Source organism: Pseudorasbora parva, chromosome 25, assembly GCF_024679245.1.
Source record: "Pseudorasbora parva isolate DD20220531a chromosome 25, ASM2467924v1, whole genome shotgun sequence".
Lineage (NCBI taxonomy): Eukaryota > Metazoa > Chordata > Actinopteri > Cypriniformes > Gobionidae > Pseudorasbora > Pseudorasbora parva.
Genome location: NC_090196.1, coordinates 19,863,101 through 19,885,065, shown reverse-complemented (window position 1 = coordinate 19,885,065; position 21,965 = coordinate 19,863,101). Strand labels below are relative to the sequence as shown.

At 35.5% G+C, this 21,965-nt stretch overlaps 3 protein-coding genes across 3 annotated transcripts; all 3 read right to left on the bottom strand.

The window, feature by feature from the left end:
* Positions 1-21: 21 nt before the first annotated feature.
* Positions 22-7,244, bottom strand: parietopsin. The gene is made up of 5 exons (XM_067436390.1): positions 6,586-7,244; positions 4,083-4,411; positions 3,737-3,982; positions 3,522-3,641; positions 22-145 (listed from the first exon to the last, which is right to left on the bottom strand). Exons 1-4 carry the CDS (start codon positions 6,902-6,904, stop codon positions 3,528-3,530), a joined length of 1,008 nt encoding a protein of 335 aa, XP_067292491.1. The 5' UTR covers positions 6,905-7,244; the 3' UTR covers positions 22-145; positions 3,522-3,527.
* On the bottom strand, positions 141-2,702 carry LOC137064856 (dopamine D2-like receptor). Its single transcript, XM_067436389.1, has one exon. It carries the CDS (start codon positions 2,379-2,381, stop codon positions 792-794), a length of 1,590 nt encoding a protein of 529 aa, XP_067292490.1. The 5' UTR covers positions 2,382-2,702; the 3' UTR covers positions 141-791.
* A 2,275-nt stretch (positions 7,245-9,519) lies between the features above and the next one.
* Positions 9,520-21,897, bottom strand: nt5dc3 (5'-nucleotidase domain containing 3). The gene is made up of 14 exons (XM_067435947.1): positions 21,441-21,897; positions 20,312-20,496; positions 20,049-20,123; positions 19,909-19,964; positions 19,704-19,794; positions 18,487-18,624; positions 17,892-17,952; positions 15,819-15,921; positions 15,564-15,665; positions 15,265-15,346; positions 15,088-15,174; positions 14,822-14,962; positions 11,267-11,331; positions 9,520-10,527 (listed from the first exon to the last, which is right to left on the bottom strand). The coding sequence occupies exons 1-14, from the start codon at positions 21,721-21,723 to the stop codon at positions 10,260-10,262; spliced, it is 1,737 nt and encodes a 578-aa protein (XP_067292048.1). The 5' UTR covers positions 21,724-21,897; the 3' UTR covers positions 9,520-10,259.
* Between the last annotated feature and the right edge of the window lie 68 nt (positions 21,898-21,965).

Below are 21,965 nucleotides of genomic sequence, written 5' to 3'. Positions count from 1 at the left end.
TAAAAAATGCTTTCCATTTCGTCTTCAGATTGTAAAATTCTGTGCGGAACTGAGGATTGACCGCGGCGTAGATGATGGGGTTAGTGAGGGATGTTATGCAGACCAAGGACACCGTTAAAATCTCCAGCTCCTGAAAAACATCCATCTGAAACACATTAATAAGGCATTAAATGTGCCAGTAGTATGGTCAGTGCACTACTAAACAAAGGAATAAAATCAGCAGTTGTCTTATTTTGCAAAACAAATATCCGACCACTCATATCTTCCATAATTATTTTATTTGTTCTTGTTAAATGCATAAATAAGCAATCTATAAGGGGTGTACACTTTTGTTGTATCTCTGTGCATTTAACTACTTGCCTTACTGCTATTTTGTTTAGTATTATTACTTTTTTATACCATTTATTTGTATTTAATGCACAATTTAAGTAGCTGACTGGCCACCTTAACTTAAGTACAATCAACTTAGATGTTTAAGTAATTCAACTTAAAATACAATAAACTAATAGAGTTAAATCTCATAACTTAAAATTTGCTTTAACATTGTGATGAGTTAAAAATATATGTTGACATAATTTATTGATCATACAAGTTTTTTTTTACAGTGCAAGTTTACATTTCAATGCAAACTCTTGAATCTTTAATATCGTTAATCTTTAATTTGGGGTATGAATGATTAGAAGGTTGAGCTAGATTTAACCTAATCCTCGCACAGGGCATTACACAGTTTTCTCCTGTAATAATTGTGCTGTAATTTGAATTGTGAGCAATTAGAATGTTAATATTATCCTTTAACTCACTCTTCGATTGCCATCTTGGTAAAAGAAGTGATTCAGGACCACTGTCGCAATCAGTGGGATCCAAAATATGAGGAAGGTGAAGATGATGTATCCGGAACGCTTGGCCAGTTTGCTCTCCTTCTTGGCGTTTCCTCTTTCCCTCTGAGCGAGAGACGGCATCATACAGACGGCCCCTGCCACCTCCTCCTCCTCCTCCTGCTGCTGTGGAGCAGCTGTGGTTTCTCCAGTTAATGCTGGAGACGCTTCTGCAGCAGTTTCTTGAGGAGCGCTCTGCTCTTCAGCATCTTCTCCATTTCCTGATGCTGGAGAAGTTTCAGTATCTTGTGGAGTGCTTGACTCAACAGTACCAGCATCTTCATTAGCTGATGGAGAGGTTTTTGAAGTTGGGTCTTCTTCACCACCTTCTCCATTAGTTGTTCCTCCAGAAACTTCTCCATTGGTAACTTGGTTGGTGCTTGACTTTACAGCAGCATCTTCATAAGCTGATGGAGAGGTTTCTGAAGTTGGGTCTTCTTCACCACCTTCTCCATTAGTTGATCCTAAAGAAACTTCTCCATCAGTAACTTGGTTGGTGCTCGACTCTACAGCACCAACTTCTTCATTAGCCGATGGAGAAGTATCTAATGAAGAAGTAGTATTTTGGTGGTCGTTTGTCTCCACAATGCCTTTTAGAACCTCTGGCGTTTCATTGGAAAGTTCGTTAATGGATTTTTCTGTCAAAATCTCTGGGTCATGTTTATTCAAGTTAGTCACAGCTGTTGCATTTAAATCCAGTGGATTATTTTCTCCAGACGGCTCTTTTTTAATGAGTTTAATGTAATTAGTATTGATTGTCTGTGGATTTTCTGTATCACTTTTAATACTATTCTTTGTTTCCATATGTTTTTGCTTTTTGTCCTCTTTCTTCTCTGGTGGTGGAAGCGAACCCTTATCGAATATTTTCCGACCGTGCGCTTTTACTAAAAGGAAAATGCGGCCGTAGAATCCAACGATGACCGTCAAACAAACGCACCAGACGGGGGTCAAAATATAAAGTCCAAACGTGTCGTAAGAGTCTAAGGTCTCTTTCCGCAAGCCTCTGCATCTTATGTAGACCGGCGAGTCTTTCGCAAATATCACGCAAATGACCGATATGGAGATAGGAGCCAGCCAGGTCAAGAGAATCCACACCGTTATCCGTTTTTTGCGCTCGGTACTAAACGGATGCGCAATGGCTTGGTATCGCTCGGCACTGATGCACGCCAGCGTGAGCAACTGCACGCAACAGATGAGAGAAAACGACGCGATCTGCGCGCTGCAGAAAAGCAGTCCGAGGTCACGCGCGCTCAAAACGATGCTGAGCAGCAACGGGCAATCAATAACGCATCGCAGGAGGTCAATGACGGCTAGATTCACCAGGAGAGCGTTGTTGGACGTCTGGAGCGACTTCTGGTGGCGCACGGCCCACGCCACGAACAAGTTTGCAAGAATTCCTACGTGTAAAGTGACCAGCAAAACTAGACAATTGACTGCTGCAAATGCAACTTCTATAGTGTCTTGCCATGTGTTGTTCACTTGTCCAGCGGTGAAATTACTTCTCATCTCCAGTCAAATAACGGCTAACTCCATGTCTTTTTAAAATGTCATATCGATTTCTATGAATAAAGTTGCATCTTTTAGTTACTCCATCTCTTGTCTCCTGCTTTTTGAGAGTCTGACTCTAGTAGCTCATCATTACCATGGTTCTCCTCCATTTGTTTGCGTTTTTCAATTAACACCCTGCAGGGTTGATGGTCACCAGGGATGCTTTTTTATTTTAGGCAATTTGCTAGTTCCAAGATGTCATCTCGAGACCCGAACAACGCCAATTACAGCACAAGGGTGAATTTAAATATTTTCCCATTTATTTTTGCTATTTTTTTGTTGTTTTCTAAGGTATAAACATTTGAACTGGGTTAAACCTTCTTTTTTTTTTAAAGTGAGTGGTTATTAATAGTCATAATTAGCACTGATCTTTGATTAAGACAGTAGTTTATGCTCTTGTTGTCATGGCGATCACATCAGTAATCTTTTTTTGAGCAGATTAATTTGGCAAAGGTCTAAATCAGGGATTAAGATTCTCACTTTTAACCTTGTCAGGTTGTTGCTATAGCTACATGTTAGAATAATTTTGGTATATGCACAGAAAATGGGCAATTATTATTATTTATTTATTTTTTAAATGTGCTTTTCCTATATATTTTAAGTGAAATAGGCCTATATAAGGGATGCATCAACATTAATTCTTATTTTTATGTTATAAAATGATTATTTTTTTGTTTGCACATTTTTATTACATTTTAAAAGTGTTTTTAGTGTATTTAAAAATAATTAACTATAATGGAGCAGAAATTAGCATGAACAATTGAAGTTTACAGTTTTCTATTTTAATTAATAAAAAAAAAATGTAGCCTAATTTATGCAAAGCTGAATTTTCAACATCATTACTCTCCAGTCGTCAGTGTCACATGATCCTTCAGAATTTCATTCTGATATGATGATTTAATAATGCTCAAGAAACAATTCTTATTATCGTAAATTTTGAAACCAGTTGTGCTGCTTAATATTTTTTTGTGGAAACTGTCATACTTGACACTTCCATACTATGCATCCTTGCTGAATAAAAGTAGCGATTTGTGACCACAAACTTGTACAATATATCCCTTAGTAAACAGTAATACACAATGATTCATATTGACAGACCTCAGATCAGACTGGAATAACCCTGCTTTGGCTCCTCTGCATTGAGCACATCATTACACCAGCAGTGTCACGAGGGATGTATCGACCACAGGACAGGACTTCCAGAGAGGACTCTCGGAACTGGACAAATATTTCAGAGAATGACTGGGGCGCTTCATAGCACAGTGTGCATTGATAAATCAATAATGCATTCTGTCAAAGAAGATGAAACAGACCTGTTTGTTAGTAAGGAAGTAGATGATGGGATTGTAGACCGGGCTGGTTTTGGCGAAGTACATTGGCATAGTGGCGACCAGAGGCGGGATGTAGATCTCTGGATTCACAACCACAACCACAGAGAGGACGGTGTACGGCAGCCAGCAGATGAAGAAGGCGACGATCATGGCCAGGACCATCCGTACCGCATGCTCATTGTCCTTCAGGCAGTTGTTTCCTCCTTGAACTTCAATGCTTTTGTTGATCTGAAAAAATGCAATGTCATTTGCAGTGATACGAGAATTTTGGGGATAAAATATCATAGTTTGGAATATAAACGATCAGGTTGTTGAACGAGTCGCCTACCTTTCTCATGGACACAAGGACGTTGCTGTAGCAGTATACAATGACAGCAGTGGGTAATATGAAGCACATAAGAGTGTAGACGATGAGATAACTATAGTTTGTCCAGGATCTCTCCTCCCAGCCTAATGAGCAGGACGTCTGGACGCCCTCTGGCCCATACGAGCTCCAGCCCAGCAGTGGAGCGACAGCCCAGAAGAGGCAATAGAGCCAGACGAACACCAGGCCCTGGCAGCTCCTGTGGACGTTCAGCTTGAAGCCTGCCATGGGTTTGCAGACAACATTGTACCGCTCGTATGCCAGTAGTGTGAGAGTGCATAATGAAACCAGGCCTAGAAAATAAGACATTAACATAAATTTGATCAGAATGTTTATAGTTTTTTTGGGCTTGGCTTGGCATATGCAGTAATTTATAAAAGTTTCACCTCATTCACAGCTTCCTCAAAACTGGTCAGAAATCATTAGATTATTCATTATATTAATTATATTTGACAGACACTGCTTTAAAGGTCCTGTTCTTCTGTTCTGTGCGTCTCTTACCTGGGGAACATATGGCACCAGGATGCACTATATCAAGGAAGCAAGCCGGCGGAGACAGTGCTCTGCTGGGAAACATTGGGTCCTGCCATCCATGTGGATGTTACTTTGACACGTACCACCTACCTAAGCATGCAGACCATGTACACCCTTTCATGGAAATGGTATTCCCTGGTGGCTGTGGCCTCTTTCAGCAGGATAATGTGCCCTCCACAAAGAAAAATGGTTCAGGAATGGTTTGAGGAGTACAACAACAAGTTTGAGGTGTTGATTTAGCCTCCAGATTCACCAAATCTCAATCGAATCGAGCATCTGTGGGATGTGCTGAACAAACAAATGCGGTCCATGGAGGCGCCACCTCACAACTTACAGGACTTAAAGGATCTGGTGCTAACATCTTGTTGTCCAGTACTACAGCACAATTTCAGGGGTCTTGTGGAGTTTATGCCTCGATCAGGGCTCAGGGCTGTTTCGACAGCAAAAGGGGGACCAACACAATATTAGGAAGGTGATCATAATGTTATACCTGACCGGTGTATATCAGTGTATGTATATACAGGAAAATAAGTATTTGAACATCCTGCTATTTTGCAATTTCTCCCACTTGGAAATCATGGAGGGGTCTTAAATTGTCATCGCAGGTGCATGTCACCTATGAGACATAATCTAAAAAAAAATCCAGAAATCACAATATATTATTTTTTAACAATTTATTAGTATGATACAACTGCAAATAAGTATTTAAACACCTGTCTATCAGCTAGAATTCTGACCCTCAAAGACCTGTTAGTCTGCCGTTAAAATGTCCAACTCCACTCCATTTATTATCCTAAATTAGATGCAACTGTTTGAGGTCGTTAGCTGCATAAAGACACCTGTCCACCCCATACAATCAGTAAAAATCCAACTTCTAACATGACCAAGACCAAAGAGCTGTCCAAAGACACTAGAGACAAAATTGTACACCTCCACAAGGCTGGAAAGGGCTACAGGGAAATTGCCAAGCAGCTTGGTGAAAAAAGATCCACTGTTGGAGAAATCATTAAAAAATGGAAGAAGCTAAACATGACTGTCAATCTCCCTCGGACTGGGGCTCCATGCAAGATCTCACCTTGTGGGGTCTCAATGATCCTAAGAAAGGTGAGAAATCAGCCCAGAGCTACACGGGAGGAGCTGGTCTATGACCTGAAAAGAGCTGGGACCACTGTTTCCTAGGTTACTTTCATGGTTTGAAATCATGCATGGCACGGAAGGTTCCCCTGCTTAAACCAGCACATGTCCAGGCCCGTCTTAAGTTTGCCAATGACCATTTGGATGATCCAGAGGAGTCATGGGAGAAAGTCATGTGGTCAGATGAGACCATATGTGTATATATATATATATGTGTATATATATATATATATATATATATATATATATATATATATATATATATATATATATATATATATATATATATATATATATATATTATATATACATATAAAAACATTTAATATTTTTGTATTAAACATTTAATATTATAAATATATTATATTAATATATATTAATAATAATAAAAATATTAAAATTGAATATTTTTTCTTACTGATTTTAAATGGGTCTTTACGCATGAAAATACAGTAGCCTTAACACAACAGACAATTATTTTTTTATATTTAAAATGCATCATATTAATAAATATGTAATATTTAATATATATTTAATATAAATGTTTTTTACACAATTGAAATGGGTTTACACATGAAATAGCTTTACCATAACAGCCAATTATTTAATGCTATATTTAAAATATAAAGTCTTATAAATATATATTTTCATTTTAAACACTTAATATTCATATTATAAATATGTAATTTTTTTCATTCAATTTTATATTTGAAATATAAAATAATAATATAAATATGCAATATTTTAAACAGAATATAGATGAAGATATATTTTATATAAACACCTTTGAAATGCTCACCAAAGTAGTTCACCGCAAATCCTTGAAAAACGCAGAATGCATCCCCTAAAAAGAAAGATCCTTCGTAATTTGTAATGGTGACGATCGCAGATCCGCAGGTGGCAATCATAAGATCTGACACAGCCAGGCTGAGAATGATGACGTTCATCGCATTGAGAAAATGCACATTCTTCAGCATTACTGCAATTACCAACACGTTATTAAACACAGAAAGTAGCGTGTTTATAAACATAAGGTATGACAGTATGCTGTAACCCACGCGTGGAAAAATAGTAGGCTGTACCGCCATGGCCAGATCTGTCGTAGTGATGCTCTCCATGGTGAGAATGAGCTCTGGACACTGTGACTGCAGTCAGCAGAGCGCTTTGTTCTGAGCCTGTCAGACCATCATATTACCGGCTTTAAGAATGGGATCAGATACTGGCTCCAGATAATACCTAATTTTTTTCTTTCTTTCTACCAGCAGAAAGTAATCTGAAGCATCTGGTCGGTGTTAAAAGGCCATTTGTCAAATTACTTCTTTGCCGGATAATGAATCATCTTATTAATAAAACCAGCGTTAGAAAAAGAAAATTGGAGATGCCTGCTGGGATTTTGTTTTAAGATAATTATATATAGACATTATACTCTGCTTTTACCTACAAATAGCACAAAACAAAAAGACAAAGACAATGATTCATTTGATTACATTTGTAATAAATATGCCAAATAAAATACACTTCAAATAAAGAACACATTTGAACAATGTCTAATAAATGAGAAGAAGCAAAAAAGTGTCACAAATGTCCTTTCTTCAGTATCAAAAAGAAAGCTAAGTAGACAAAACACTAGTGTGCGTTCTCAATTTTAGCAAAAATCTGTCCAATACTGGCGTCTTCAAAACACGAGGCATACATTCATACAATACCAACTTCAGTATACTGAAATATTAAAAAAAGTCAAAATTACATATTTAACATGCCAGCAAAAATGCCTACAGGCGATTATGTGAAATAAAGTAATACGCTCCTTCACCGAAAGAGTCACACAAACTCTTACTGTACAGCAACTATACCCTTATATACTGCTATAAATGTTGATACACAATGATGACATTCGACAAAACCATACAGGACGGAGCAAAAGTCTGAAACCACAATGAAAATTTGCGATTATCAATTAATAATTTGATTTAAAATCTAATTTAAACTTGGAAAGTTTTAATAAAAACATTCAGTTAAACTGTTAATTCTAATTGTCCTTTAATGTACTTAATATAATTATTATACACTACTGTTCAAAGGTTTGAGGTTGGCAAGAGTTTCAAGAGCAAATGTAGAAAAAAAAATGATTTCACTGCATTATTTGATTAAAAAATACAGTAAAAAGAGAAAAGAATATTATTAGAAATTGTAAATTACCTTTTTTTTGTTAAAATAAATGTATTCCTGTGAAAACAAAGCTGACTGTTTAGCAGTCATTACTGATGAAATGGTAAAGACGGTTATAATTCTGTCACTGATCAATGTATTTTTGCTGGAGAAATGCAGGTCCTTCTCAAAAAATTAGCATATTGAGATAAAGTTCATTATTTTCCATAATGTAATGATAAAAATTAAACTTTCATATATTTTACATTCATTGCACACCAACTGAAATATTTCAGGTCTTTAATTGTTTTAATACTCGTGATTTTGGCATACAGCTCATGAAAACCCATAATGCACTCAATACTTGGTCGGGAATCCGTTTGAAGAAATGACTGCTTCAATGCGGCGTGGCATGGAGCCTGTGGCACTGCTGAGGTGTTATGGAGGTCCAGGATGCTTCGATAGCGGCCTTAAGCTCATCCAGAGTGTTGGGTCTTGTGTCTCTCAACTTTCTCTTCACAATATCCCACAGATTCTCTATGGGGTTCAGGTCAGGGGAGTTGGCAGGCTAATTGAGCACAGTAATACGATGGTCAGTAAACCATTTACGAGTGGTTTTGGCACTGTGAGCAGGTGCCAGGTCGTGCTGTAAAACCAAATCTTCATCTCCATAAAGCTTTTCAGCAGATGGAAGCATGAAGTGCTCAAATCTCCTGATAGCCAGCTGCATTGACCCTGCCCTTGATAAAACACAGTGGACCGACACCAGCAGCTGACATGGCACCTCAGACCATCACTGACTGTGGGTACTTGACACTGGACTTCAGGCATTTTGGCATTTCCTTCTCCCCAGTCTTCCTCCAGACTCTGGCACCTTGATTTCCGAAGGACATGCAAAATTAGCTTTCATCCGAAAAAAGTACTTTGGACCACTGAGCAACAGTCCAGTGCTGCTTCTCTGTAGCCCAAAAGTGTCTTGACCTGGGGAATGCGGCACCTGTAGCCTATTTCCTGCACACGCCTGTGCACGGTGGCTCTGGATGTTTCTATTTCGGACCACTGCTTCCGCAGGTCCCCCAAGGTCTGGAATCAGTCCTTCTCCACAATCTTCCTCAGGGTCCGGTCACCTCTTCTCATTGTGCAACGTTTTTTGCCACCCTTTTTCCTTCCCACAGACTTCCCGCTGAGGTGCCTTGATACAGCACTCTGGGAACAGCCTATTCATTCAGAAATTTCTTTCTGTGTCTTACCCTCTCGCTTGATGGTGTCAATGATGGCCTTCTGGACAGCAGTCAGGTCGGCAGTCTTACCCATGATTGCGGTTTTGAGTAATGAACCAGGCTGGAAGTTTTTAAAAGGCTCAGGAATCTTTTGCAGGTGTTTAGAGTTAATTAGTTGATTCAGATGATTAGGTTAATATCTCATTTAGAGAACCTTTTCATGACATGCTAATTTTTTGAGACATGAATTTTGGGTTTTCATGAGCTGTATGCCAAAATCATCAGTATTAAAACAATAAAAGACCTGAAATATTTCAGTTGGAGTGCAATGAATCTAAAATATATGAAAGTTTCATTTTTATCATTACATTATGGAAAATAATGAACTTGATCACAATATGCAATTTTTTTTAGAAGGACCTGTCTATTAATTTCCTTCACAAAAAAACAAAAAATTGGACTAATCCCAAAGATTTGAATGGCAGTGTATTTTTTCACTTAAGGTCTCACACTTTTGAAGCCCACTGTATATCATCATATATTGCTAAAAGACATTTTGTAAGGCTTTTAAAATATTTAACACTGAAATTATTTTTTATGATAATTTTAAGATGAATATAGTGTCCATGAGTCTTCCTGAGAGTTTACCCTTTTGTTCTTCATTAGCTATCTGAAGCTAGGTTTAGCTCAGAATCAACTTTTAACCCTTCACAATGTACATTCACTTTGTTTGCGTGTGTCAAGTATCCAGTCTCTTAGTCTTTCAATAAGCTTAATGGAGATGGATTTATGAAGGGCGATGATAGAAAGAAAGACTAACATTTTTTAAAATAAAATCTCTACACTATGAGGCACATTAAAACAGCACAAAGTTCATCAAGTACTCTCTTATCCAAGTAAACTTGTTTCTCACCCATGTTACATGGTATTTTAAAGGGAAACTTACATATAAAATTAAGGTATCGACAGATCGCATGTACCACAGTGCAGATCTACTATAGCGACATTTTTCTAAACAAACTACACGTGAATCTGATGGAAGTAATGGAACATATAACAGAAGCTGTTCTGTGGTACGTACATTTTAAAGCCTGTCTTTTAGTCTCTACTCGGATCCAGTGGTTGTCCTGTGGCTCTGGAAGGGGATGTTCATGGCTCCGGTGCTGGTCTGCTCGGGCCAGATGGGAGACTCGTGCTGCAGGGGTGTGCGTCTGGGGTAGAAGGTGTGCTGGAGGTCGTAGTTCAGGAGACAGCTGAGGGACGCCATGTAGATGTCGGCGAAGCGGGAAAGACGACGAGAGAAGTAGGTTGGGTTGTGGTACGTGCGGAAAAGACTTCCGAACTGCCCGTTAAAGATGTCTTTGGTTCGTAGCCTGTTAACAACAACAAATTATTTTTAGAATTTTGGGTATTTCAAGCTGAATTCGAAAAATAAAATACAATAAAATACCATAAAATACAAGTAATAATGAATAATAAAGAAACTAACTTCCCCTGCAATATCTAATTTTCTCAATGCCATCAATATATTCTATACAATGGTTCGAAAATAGTTTTTTAAAATGATTTTAAACATCACATTCCTCTATAATGAACCCAAATCTTTGTCTGCATTATTATTTTGAACTAAAACAAATTAGTACAAATTAGTACATACAAAAACATTTTCATTTAATTATTAATATTGTATTTCAACTACCGTAACACATATTTTTTATTAATAATAATAAATATAATATGGATTATTATAATTCATATCAAACTAATTTCCATTAGTTTCTTGATTTACTAAAGTAACTAAACCTGAAATAAAAATGAATAAAATATAAATCATATAAACATGATTAAAAAAAAAAAGAAATAATAATAAAAGTAAAAAAATTATTAAAACTTAACTAAAATTAAAAAACAGATCATATACAAAAAAACTAATTCAAAATAACTACAATCATATTGTAAAAAACAATAATAAGAATAATAAAACCCCATTTAAATTTAAATGAAAACAGATCATATAAAAATAAAAACACTATTATAGTTTCTATTCATATTTATAATTTCTCAATAAAACTGGTCTAGAAAAAATATAAAGATTAATTTAAGATTAGTTACCTCATATCCTCTCTTTCAGTGATCCACTGCTGAATCACCGTTTGTGACGCAGGGTCCCGGTGCACCTGCCACATAAAGACAAATGCAGCTTGATCAAAACTAGCTCAGTGGAAATGACACGATGCATTTCATTTGGCATTATTTTAACTTGGTCAATATTGGATATTTCCATGTTTATTTACATTATTTAGATTACCACTGCAGTCATCTAATGAGAAGCCAAAGTTAACTTTTAAAAATAACACCATTTAAATAACATGTTTAAATGTAAATCTTCCGCAGATCTTAAAATGTACATCCACTTAAAGTGATCATGACATGAGAAATCAAATTTGCCTTGATCTTTTGTCATATAAGAGGTCTTTATTCCATTTAAACATCCTTAAAGTTCAGCTGTCATTATTAACAAAGCATTTATTTGATCAAGCTCCAAAAATGACTTGTTTTTATATTACGCGATCTGTGACGTCACGCGGGCAAATACATTTGCAAGACATCGACGAATAGTAGACTAATATTTCATCGCACTAATATATCATCGCTTCCAATTTAAACGGCTCATCTGCATCTCAGTTCAGACTTCAGAAGGATCCCAGTGTCAGAAATGAGTGGATGTTTTTGTTTTATGGTGTCTCGTATCATATCGGAGGATTATGCTTGTTTAGAGCATTTTGTTTTTAAAACACTTACTCAAATGCAATAGCGAGTGGCCGTTGATACTGTTTCCAATGCAACGATGTTAGCCAATCATAACAATGGCCATTTAATGACAAGGCTTAAAGAGTTAGTTCTTCCAAAAATAAAATTCTGTCAATAATTACTTACCCTAATGTCGTTTGACACCCGTAAGACCTGATGAAGATATTTTTGTTGAAATCCGATGGCTCAGAAAGGCCTTCATTGGTCACATTATTATTATTTTCTCTCTCAAGACCCATAAAGGCAGTAAAGACGTCGTTACAAAGCCCATCTCACTACAGTGATTCTACAATCATTTTATAAAGCGATGGGAATAGTTTTTGTGCGCAAAAAAATAAATAATGACTTATATAATGATGGGCCGATTTCAAAACAAAAACGGTTATGAATCAGTGTATAGATTCAAGATTCGGATTGCCAAAGTCACGTGATTTCAGTAGTTTGGCAGTTTGACACGCGATCCGAAGCATGAATCAATACGCTGATCCTTAACCATTCGAATCTTTGTTTTGAAATCGGCCCATCACTACATAAGTTGTTATTTGGGGGGGTTTTGTGCACAAAAACTATTCTCGTCGCTTCATAACATTATTGTAGAGCCACTGTAGTGAGATGGGTTTTGTAAAGATGTCTTTAGTGCCTTTTATGGGTCTTGAGAGATAAAACATCAGATTTCAACAAAAATATCTTCATTTGTGTTCCGAATATGAAAGATCTTATGGGTGTCGAACGACATTAGGGTAAGTAATTTTTAACTGTTTGTTATTTTAAAATTGGTGCACTTATAATCTTAGTATGATTTTGTGATCTGACTGTGATAAATATTTTTTGTGAAATTAAGCATTTTGTTATCATTTAATATTTACTATTGAAAATAAATAACCACATTCCTAGCATTAGGATCCTTTGGAAGGTATTGTTATTTTTAGTCCAGTGATCCTGTATCTCTCTTCTATCCTTTTCATCTCACTAACACACCAGTGGGCGGGGCCAAAGATACGATGATGTAGAAGTAGGCATTGGTCTGATCAGTGTTGGGGGTAACGAGTTACAAAGTAACGGATTACTGTAACGATATTACTTTTTTGAGTAACGAAGTAAAGTAAAGCATTACACAAAAAAAAACCCAAAAAAAAATCAGTAACTACACTACTTTACTAGACTATAGGAACGCGCTTTCGTGCGTTACCCAAGTCGTGTTTGCCTGTGTGTGAAGTTTTGATCTGTTAACGTGCTTCGTGCATGCACTGCGTGTGTTTGCCTGAGCACCGTTACTATAGAGATTGATTTGAGTGACGTAGCTCCTGTGTAGAGGAGAGAGGGAGACGGGGACAGTGGCGATCTTCACATTACTTTCACTTTAGATTAACATTTTCACTTTTCTACTGTCCAGTGATCATTTGGAAAGAAAACAGAATGGAAGCTTACATGTTAATATAGCAATGAATGCAACCTTACTTGCGTGGAGAGGGGCAATTAAATGTGACAATGCAGGATGTTTTTTTTTTTTTATTCCATTGCACTACTTTTCTTTCGTTTTTAATGTAGACATTACCAGACCGTTTGACTGTTGCGCTTGTATCTCTTCCATACGTTTGCATAGTATCGTGCATGACGCGGCTTAGGCACTCAAGATGAAAAAATCTCATCTCTAGACTTGCATAACGCATTTTAACCGCAAAACCGCGACCTGTGAATGGCCCTACACTGATTAAGACATAAACAGCGCATTTTTAATTTTTAGTGCTTTTATTTAAACAGTCAGCTTGCCTCATGCATTCAGTTTACTGCATCAACAACAAGCCAAAGAAGGCGTTTCAACTGAACGATGCTTTGCATTTTAAACACTTCTACATTATTTTCTAGCTCTGTCCATGTAATAAATGCACGTTCTTAAATGAGCGAGTTTTCAACTTTATCTTAAATAATTGGACTTAAATCACATTTATTCTCTCTCTTAAACACAAAGTGAACTTTTTTGACCATATTTTTCATTGACTTTTTTTTTTTTTTTTTTTCCATGAATTTAATAAATAGCTGGTTTTTGTTTTTCCCAAAGCCTGTGTTTTGAAACTTGTGTGTTGTCATTTTAAAATGACCCCATTATAGCCTCCTTTATCCTGTTGTTTGTGGATTTTACATGAGGCATATTTCTTTATGCAGACAGGGATATTGTTCTTTCATATGGTTTTACGTGCCATTTTGTAAACATTTATACAATAAACACTGCTGACAGGCTAAGTGATGATAGGGCTATGATGTCTGTCCATGTAGGCCTACTCTAATTAAAAAACGGGAACGTAAAGTAAATAAGTAGTGAAGTTACTTTTCAAATGCAGTAACTAGAAAAGTAATCTCATTACAATTTACAGAAGTAACTAATTACTTTTTTTGAGTAACTACCCCAACACTGGGTCTGATTCTGCAGAGGCAGTCTTTGGTCCCACTATGAGGTTGTCTTCTGGGCTTGGTTTCAAAAGCTGTTTCTGGACTAAAGAGGGAGTCTTAAGCTCTGAAACTTACAGGAAATTTTTATAGTTCAATGACCTCTTCTATGTTAAAAGGAAAACTTCAAGGAAAGATTTCTCAATTCTTGACCCCTTTGACAATGGATAATTTCAGACAGAGTCAGAATGGTTGAAAAGTATCGTTTTTCCACAAAATTGTTTTGTGTTGTATTATAAGTGAACATCAAGGAACATTTTAGTTTTTTCTGTATTTATCTGAAATAGTAGCTTATTTTAATACTGGCCATTTATCGATTCAAATTTCATTTGGAAACGCATCAGATTACTAAGTTGTGACTGTTTTAGAGCATCCCCCTTTTTTGCTTTAGATCGCCCCTGGTGGACTGACCTGCATTTGTTCCAGCAGTCCGGTCAGGGCCTGCAGCCAGGTCATGGTGTGGACGTATTCTTCAGTATTCATGATTTTGATCTCCTTACGCAGCTCAGGAATGATAGCTCCTGTTCTCCAACCGTGTTTCAGGGTCAAATCCTACATTTTCATTACAAAATCAAACACTCAAAACAATAAATAAATAAATGTATATTTAATTCAAAACCAATGAGAACAGATTCAAAACACAATTATATGTCTGTGTATATGAATTTGATCCTTACGGCAAGGTCACTGTAAATATGGTCTCCAAAGTACAAAACTTTTGAGCCCCTCCATCCCGTAAGCCGCAAAAACTCATACAGGTTTCCCTGGCAGTAGACAAAGAGAAAAGATCAGATTCCACCATCATCACTGAATAGAAACCGTTGCCAGCTAAACACTGCGACATGAAAGATTACCTGTTTATAGATCTGCCCTTTATCAAGGCGGTGAATTCTGTCCCATAGCAATACGCCTTTATCAGTAACTCGTCTGAATGGTCTTCAGAAAAAAAAAAGAAAAAAAAGAAAAAACATATATGCTAACTTTTTGGATCCAAGAAATGTTGGCATTCCAAAAGACCTTCTCCAGTGTCATGTTTGTCATGATTTAAATAAAGGAATATGTGAGTGAGGTTGTAATTATGTCAGAACGACTTTGAAGAAATATTCTGGCCAAGTCTAGCGCTTCTAAACCAGAGATTTTTTTTGGCACTTACTTCCTCCTGTCGTTGAAAAAGCCTGGCTTGTCGGCCTGCACTATGACAACATCAAACAGGTCCCGCCAGTCTTTCCCAACTATATAGTTCATGCCTCGATCTCTACAGTAAGAAAATTAAAAAGACATTTTATTTGAAAAGAGCATTTTGCTACAAGCGGTTGGACAAAATGGCTTTGTATAAAATCGTGCTCTCTCATGTGATCCATTTATTTATGTTTATTGATTTTCAATTTAGTAGTTTGGATGCACTCACACAAAATCAAAAGGGCTGTTGGTGATCAAAAACATCTTCTTTCCGTTCTTAGTCAGCTTCTGTAAAACAGCATGTGTCTGTTCACCATAACAGATGTACTTTTCTGCAGAAAAGAAAAAAACAAGACATGACAAGAGCATCTAAATATTATTATAATCAGTAATTTGCACTGATTATAACAAAACAGGGGAGTAGGGGGTACATATACAGTACAGGCCAAAAGTTTGGACACATTACTATTTGTAATGTTTTTGAAAGAAGTTTCTTCTGCTCATCTTCTTCTGCTGCATTTATTTGATCAAAAATACAGATTTTTTTTTAATATTGTGATATATTACAATTTAAAATATTTGATTTTCAATTTATTATACTTTAAATTATCATTTATTTCTGTAATACAAAGCTGAATTTTCAGGATCATTTCTCCAGTCTTCAGTGTCACATGATCCTTCAGAAATCAATATGAGGATTTATTATGAGTGTTGGAAACAGTTCTGCTGCTTAATATATTTGATGAATAAAAGGTTCAAAATAACTAAATTTATTTAAAATAAAAACATTTTCAAATAATATAAATCTCCTTTACTATCAATTTTTATCAATTTAACACATCCTTGCTGAATAAAATTATTGATTTATTTCAACAACAAAAATTACTGACTAGTAATGTATATTGTTGCTACAAAAGATTACTATTTTTAAAACATTTGCTTCTTTCATTTTTTTTTTTTTTTTTTTTTACTTTTTATTAAGAATTATAAAAAAAAAAGTATCACGGGTTATGAAAAAATATTAAGCAGCAGAACTGTTTCCAACTTTGAAAATGAATCATCATATTAGAATGATTTCTGAAGGATCATGTGACACTGAAGACTGGAGGAACGATCCTGAAAATTCAGCTTTGCATCACAGAAATAAATGATCATTTGAAGTATAATAAATTGAAAACCAATTATTTTAAATTGTAATAATATATCACAATATTACATTTTTTCTGTATTTTTGATCAAATAAATGCAGGCCTGAGGAGCAGAAGAAACATTAAAAATAGTAGTGTCCAAACTTTTGGCCTGTACTGTATGTACATCATATTAATCACTACCATAATAATACCAAAATGTTAATAATACAATTAATTAAATATGTTATTGTTGTTATTGTTATAATTTAATTATTATAGATCAATATATTACATTTTATATTGAACATTACAGAACAGTTATTAATTGGAATCATATTTAGGATAGTAATTGAATAACAATACCTGTTAATAACAAGATTATATAATTATAATAATTACTATATTTAATTACTGCAGATTAATATTATTACACATTTATATTGTATATAACAGTACAAAAATAATTAAATGATTTTATTATAAAATAAATTAAATGTTATTGTTGTTATTTTTAATTATTGTAGATCAATACATCACATATATTACATTACAGTACCTAGTTATTAATTTGGAAACATTTATAGTAGTAATAGAATGATAAATGTAATAAAAATAAATATAATTTAATTATAAATCATTATCATATTTGACAATTGCAGATTATTGTTATTACATGATTACATTGTATATAACAGTACAAAATAATTATTAAATGATATGATTTCCAGCATTGCAGATCAATATATTACAACTTTATATTGTATAACAGTACATAGTTATTTATTTATACACATTTTATACATTATCATTGGTATAATTATTATTATTGTTGCTTCATATATAATAAATTGTCAAAACATACTATAACACACACACTATATATATATATATATATATATATATATATATATATATATATATATATAATTTTTTTAAACTTATTTTAGTTTCAATTAATCAAGATTTGACAGCATTAATCTTTAGATATGTATTGTACAATATATATTTTATTATTTATCCATCATATTTCTAATTATGTATATTATTATACAATCCACATGACTATTTCACAAGATGCTTGACAGATTTGGTCAGATGTCTCAAAGACGACGTATTGCTTAAATGTAGTTCACATGCAGGTTCTCGTAAGAACCTGGGAAATAGAAAATTACCGATATCAGCCACTACCGCTCGATACATAATCCCTCTGACATGGACATCTCCTATGGCCTCCTGGGAACGGAGAAACACACCAGATGTAGAATATCAAAGCCAACGTGACATCAATGTTCTGCACTGAAACAACACACAAAGCCCTGACGCACTACCAGACACCTCCTGTGAAAGCTCTCGCTCGCTTCATCTGGGGACGGTCATAAATCCTCTGAGACTTGTTAATGCATAATGATAGGAAGGACTGAACATAAAAGCAATGAAGTGCTTCTTTTATTGAGTGAATTGATCTGCAGGCACACTCAAAGACATCCGTGCATCAGTAACGCTGCTTGTCTGTCTGCAGGCACATGGCACAGATGGTGTGTCCAAATGGTCCCACTAAAATTAGACTGCTCCTTTCCATGCAGCTCTCTTCAAATTTAAAAAGCACTTTCAGGAGCTGTATTTATCCGAAATGTGTGCTTAAGTAACTTGCCATCTCGCATCCGCGGTACCCTAAATATGACAGCACTTTGTCCCCTTAAAAACTGATATTGGTGAAGAAAATCTTGATTTTTGAACTGTAAGCTACGTTTTGAAGAACAAATATACCTTGACGTCTTTATAAAGATGAACAGGCTCGTAGTCGATGTTGTGCTTCATGAAGTAGTCATTAACACACGACAGCAGCGTCATTTCTGGCAGGGAGAAGATATCCATGAACTGCTTCATGGTGTGACCGTGAGAGCTCTGTATGGGAGATCAGAAGAGCTGTGTTAAAGGAGACCCGTTATGCCCCTTTTCAAAGTCTTGACTTTGTTTTTGGGGTCTGCTGGAATAGGTTTCATGCTTGAATGCTCAAAAAACATTTTTGTGTTTTTATATTGTTGCAGCTCCTCTCTTCCCAGTCTGTCAGTACACTGCAAAAACTGCTCTTCTTACTTAGTAATTTTGTCTTGTTTCTAGTCTAAATATATAACAAATCTTAAATCAAGATGCATTTACTGTTAAAGTAAAATGACATAAGATATTGCAGTGTAATGCTCGGTTTACTTTTGGTTTCTATGATATCCTTTTGAAAAGCACAATGCACTCAGATTGGTTGGCTGAATCAGCGTGTTGTGATTGGTCATGTTTTCTCTCTTTAAACCAACATGGAAGTTATTTAAATAGCAATTCATCGACTGGTGGCTAGGGACAGGCTCCAAAAGGGAGTCAAATCTGTAACCCAATTTTAAAATGCCCAACTTTATGGCAGAATTTTTTTTACAGCCTTGTACAAGTGGTTGTGGCCTATATAGTTAATTTTGCCCTTCATGAAAACTATAAGGGGGGTGAATTTTTTTATAACTCATCCGTTTAAATTATATTAAGCCTTAAAGTTCTGCATAATTAAGGGTGTGGCCACTTGCATGACAAAAAAAAAAAGTGACGACTGGCTTTTAGGCTTCAAAAATGTGATTCTGATGTCACGGACACTACGGCCACATTTTTTTTTTTTTTTTTTTTTTTTACAGTTTATGGTTTCAAAACAGTACTAACGAAACTTAACACGGCCCCTTTTTTGTGTATATGCCTTAAGCGGGAATTACTTTAAAGAGGAATATTGTGACATGTACATTCCTGGAATAAAACTCAAGCCAACAATCAAGGCGTTTCAGGGAGTTCAGAAACAGTGCGTACTGACTGATATACAGAACAACTCCCTGTAGAGTGACTTTTCATGTTCAAACAGCAACATTTAACGACAGAAGTTTTGCATGAGATCAAAAGATTTGCCCACACAGATTCTGCAATGGATCCAAGTAAAAGACGGTAAGCAAACAGACCTTGCCATAGAAGTCACTCATGATCTCGAGGGGTACGTGGGAGCCCTCATACATCGCAATGACCTCCTTTTCTGGCACAGGATTAAGACCCCTACGGAAACATGGACATGATAATGAGCGAACATATCTTCAGATTAATAATAATGTATAGTATATGTATGTATAATGTATGAATGGTAAAGTAGATATGTTTGTTGCGCTCTACCTGTACACTGTACCCAGCTGGATATAATGAAAGGCATCGATCTTCATCAGTAAAGCCTAGAATCCAGATGAGATTGAGAAAATAGGCAAAACACATCAAAACTCTAGAAAACCTGGATCAAGACAGCACTGAACACATACCTTTTGGACATCATAGTGCAGACCACGAATCACAAAATTAGAGATGTAATCATAGTCCCTCAATCCCTCGGGATACTGTTATGTGAACAGAAAAGACAAAATATTGTTTTCTGAAGGCATTTATTTGTTAAAACTAAAGAAATTCTTAAAACATATCTTGGTTTTAAGTGTGTAATTTCTGTGCCACTACCATGAGTACAAAACGATCTCTATATCTTCTTAATATAATTAACTAAAAATGTATGGAGTCTTGTGTCAGTCACCCTGTGCTCTTCGATGAGGATGTCTCGGGCGATGTTGAATATGAGTGTGTGAAGGTGACTGGAGTAGAAAGCTAGTGTGTAGTCGTAGTCAAAGCCATAGATCTCAATGTCCTGCAGACTCATCTGATTATTGGCAAAGATGGTGTCTGGGTTGACAAAGTTGTTTGATATCGCAGGAATTAAATCTGTGGGTGGAAAAAAACATCATACTTCTGTGTTAATAAATAATTGACCCTTTAAGTTTTATTATGCTCCCCAAACGTATAATAAAAATAATAAATTCAAAAGGAACTAAAATGAATAATGATTAACCTGTAGCGAGACATTCATTATGAAAAGAAAATCTGTGCATGCAAATATATTCTTGAATGATTTTCATGTAATGATATATCGTAGCATAACATTTTATCATAGTCATTAGTGCTACTTGCTAAGACAACTATCACTATTGCTCATACTTTGTGTTTTATATTATTACTAAACTAAAACAAAACAACAATTAAACTATTAAAAATATTTTTTTACGTAATTAAAATAAGTCTGAAATAAAATAAAACATAAATATTACAAGAAAAATGTAATCATAAAAACAACCTGGCAACTAACTCAAATTAAAATGAGTTTAAGTTGAAATACTCAACTTTACCTCCGGCTTTAAGGCTTAATTAAGCTAGTCCCAGACTAAAATGCATGTTTGATTTGTTTTAACTGAAAGCAACTTTGCACTGGCATATGTTAAAATAAATTTTCTAAGAAAAGTTTATAAAAAAACTACTTAAATGCTCTAATTGAACTAAGGCCTAATCGTGAAAGTCTGTGAAACCAAGCATAAGATTACCAAAAATAAAATTAAAAAAATATATAATAGCATATAAATAAAACATTTTTCTCTTTGTCATAAACAAAATATGTATGTATGAATGTGTATAATATACACAATCTCTCTTATTATTCAATAAATAACTATCAATCTTACAACCTAAAAAAACATAATGTAATACAGTAATATAACATAATATAACACTGGGATACAATAGAAAATAATATTTTATTTATGCATGTTCATTTATACAACACCCAAACAGCCCAGTAGGACACACGCATTTTCATAACATGTGAACAAACTAACCTTTCGTTTGCTGTTTGGTTTCATTGTAAACAGACCAGAGCCAGCTGGTTTTGTCGTCACTGGAGCTGGTGCACATGTTCCCTGCTGTCAGTTGTCCCAGAGGACCCTGCCTCCGGGACACGAGAGCACATTTCGGTCCCCAGGAGCGTCTGAACCATTGAGTGCTGGTGTTGACCGACCATGTCCCGCTTCTAGTGTGCAGATACTTAAAGTGCGTGATCAGGCTCTTAAAACCCTCCTTATTTCTGGGCAAGTTTAAAAATGACAAGGACAAGGTCGGCATATTTCCACCGCACCAGAGCTGCCTTCTGTGTGACAGATGAGCGCGTTCAGCTGAACATGCTCAAATATACACCCATACACACATGCCTACTTCCGTTTGCACGTCTACGAGCTTTTTTACATAATAAAAGTCCATAGCCTTCCCCCTTTTTTCACGAAAACAGTTGAACATTTCTTCAGAGAGAGTATTTTTTACTAAGAGAGTTTGATTTTCAGATATTTAATTTGTGTTATCCTAAATAA

What these genes read in the sequence shown, in the direction of transcription:
- parietopsin (XM_067436390.1), bottom strand. Translation starts at nt 6,904, where the DNA reads ATGGAGAGCATCACTACGACAGATCTGGCCATGGCGGTACAGCCTACT. An exon ending in TCCTTGTGTCCATGAGAAAG is followed by an intron (nt 3,983 to 4,082) that starts GTAGGCGACTCG and finishes GCATTTTTTCAG; the next exon opens with ATCAACAAAAGCATTGAAGT. An exon ending in ACTTCCTTACTAACAAACAG is followed by an intron (nt 3,642 to 3,736) that starts GTCTGTTTCATC and finishes ATATTTGTCCAG; the next exon opens with TTCCGAGAGTCCTCTCTGGA.
- nt5dc3 (XM_067435947.1), bottom strand. Translation starts at nt 21,723, where the DNA reads ATGCCGACCTTGTCCTTGTCATTTTTAAACTTGCCCAGAAATAAGGAG. An exon ending in TTTTTCAACGACAGGAGGAA is followed by an intron (nt 15,347 to 15,563) that starts GTAAGTGCCAAA and finishes TTTTTTCTGAAG; the next exon opens with ACCATTCAGACGAGTTACTG. An exon ending in ATATTTACAGTGACCTTGCC is followed by an intron (nt 14,963 to 15,087) that starts GTAAGGATCAAA and finishes ATGAAAATGTAG; the next exon opens with GATTTGACCCTGAAACACGG.
- LOC137064856 (XM_067436389.1), bottom strand. Translation starts at nt 2,381, where the DNA reads ATGAGAAGTAATTTCACCGCTGGACAAGTGAACAACACATGGCAAGAC.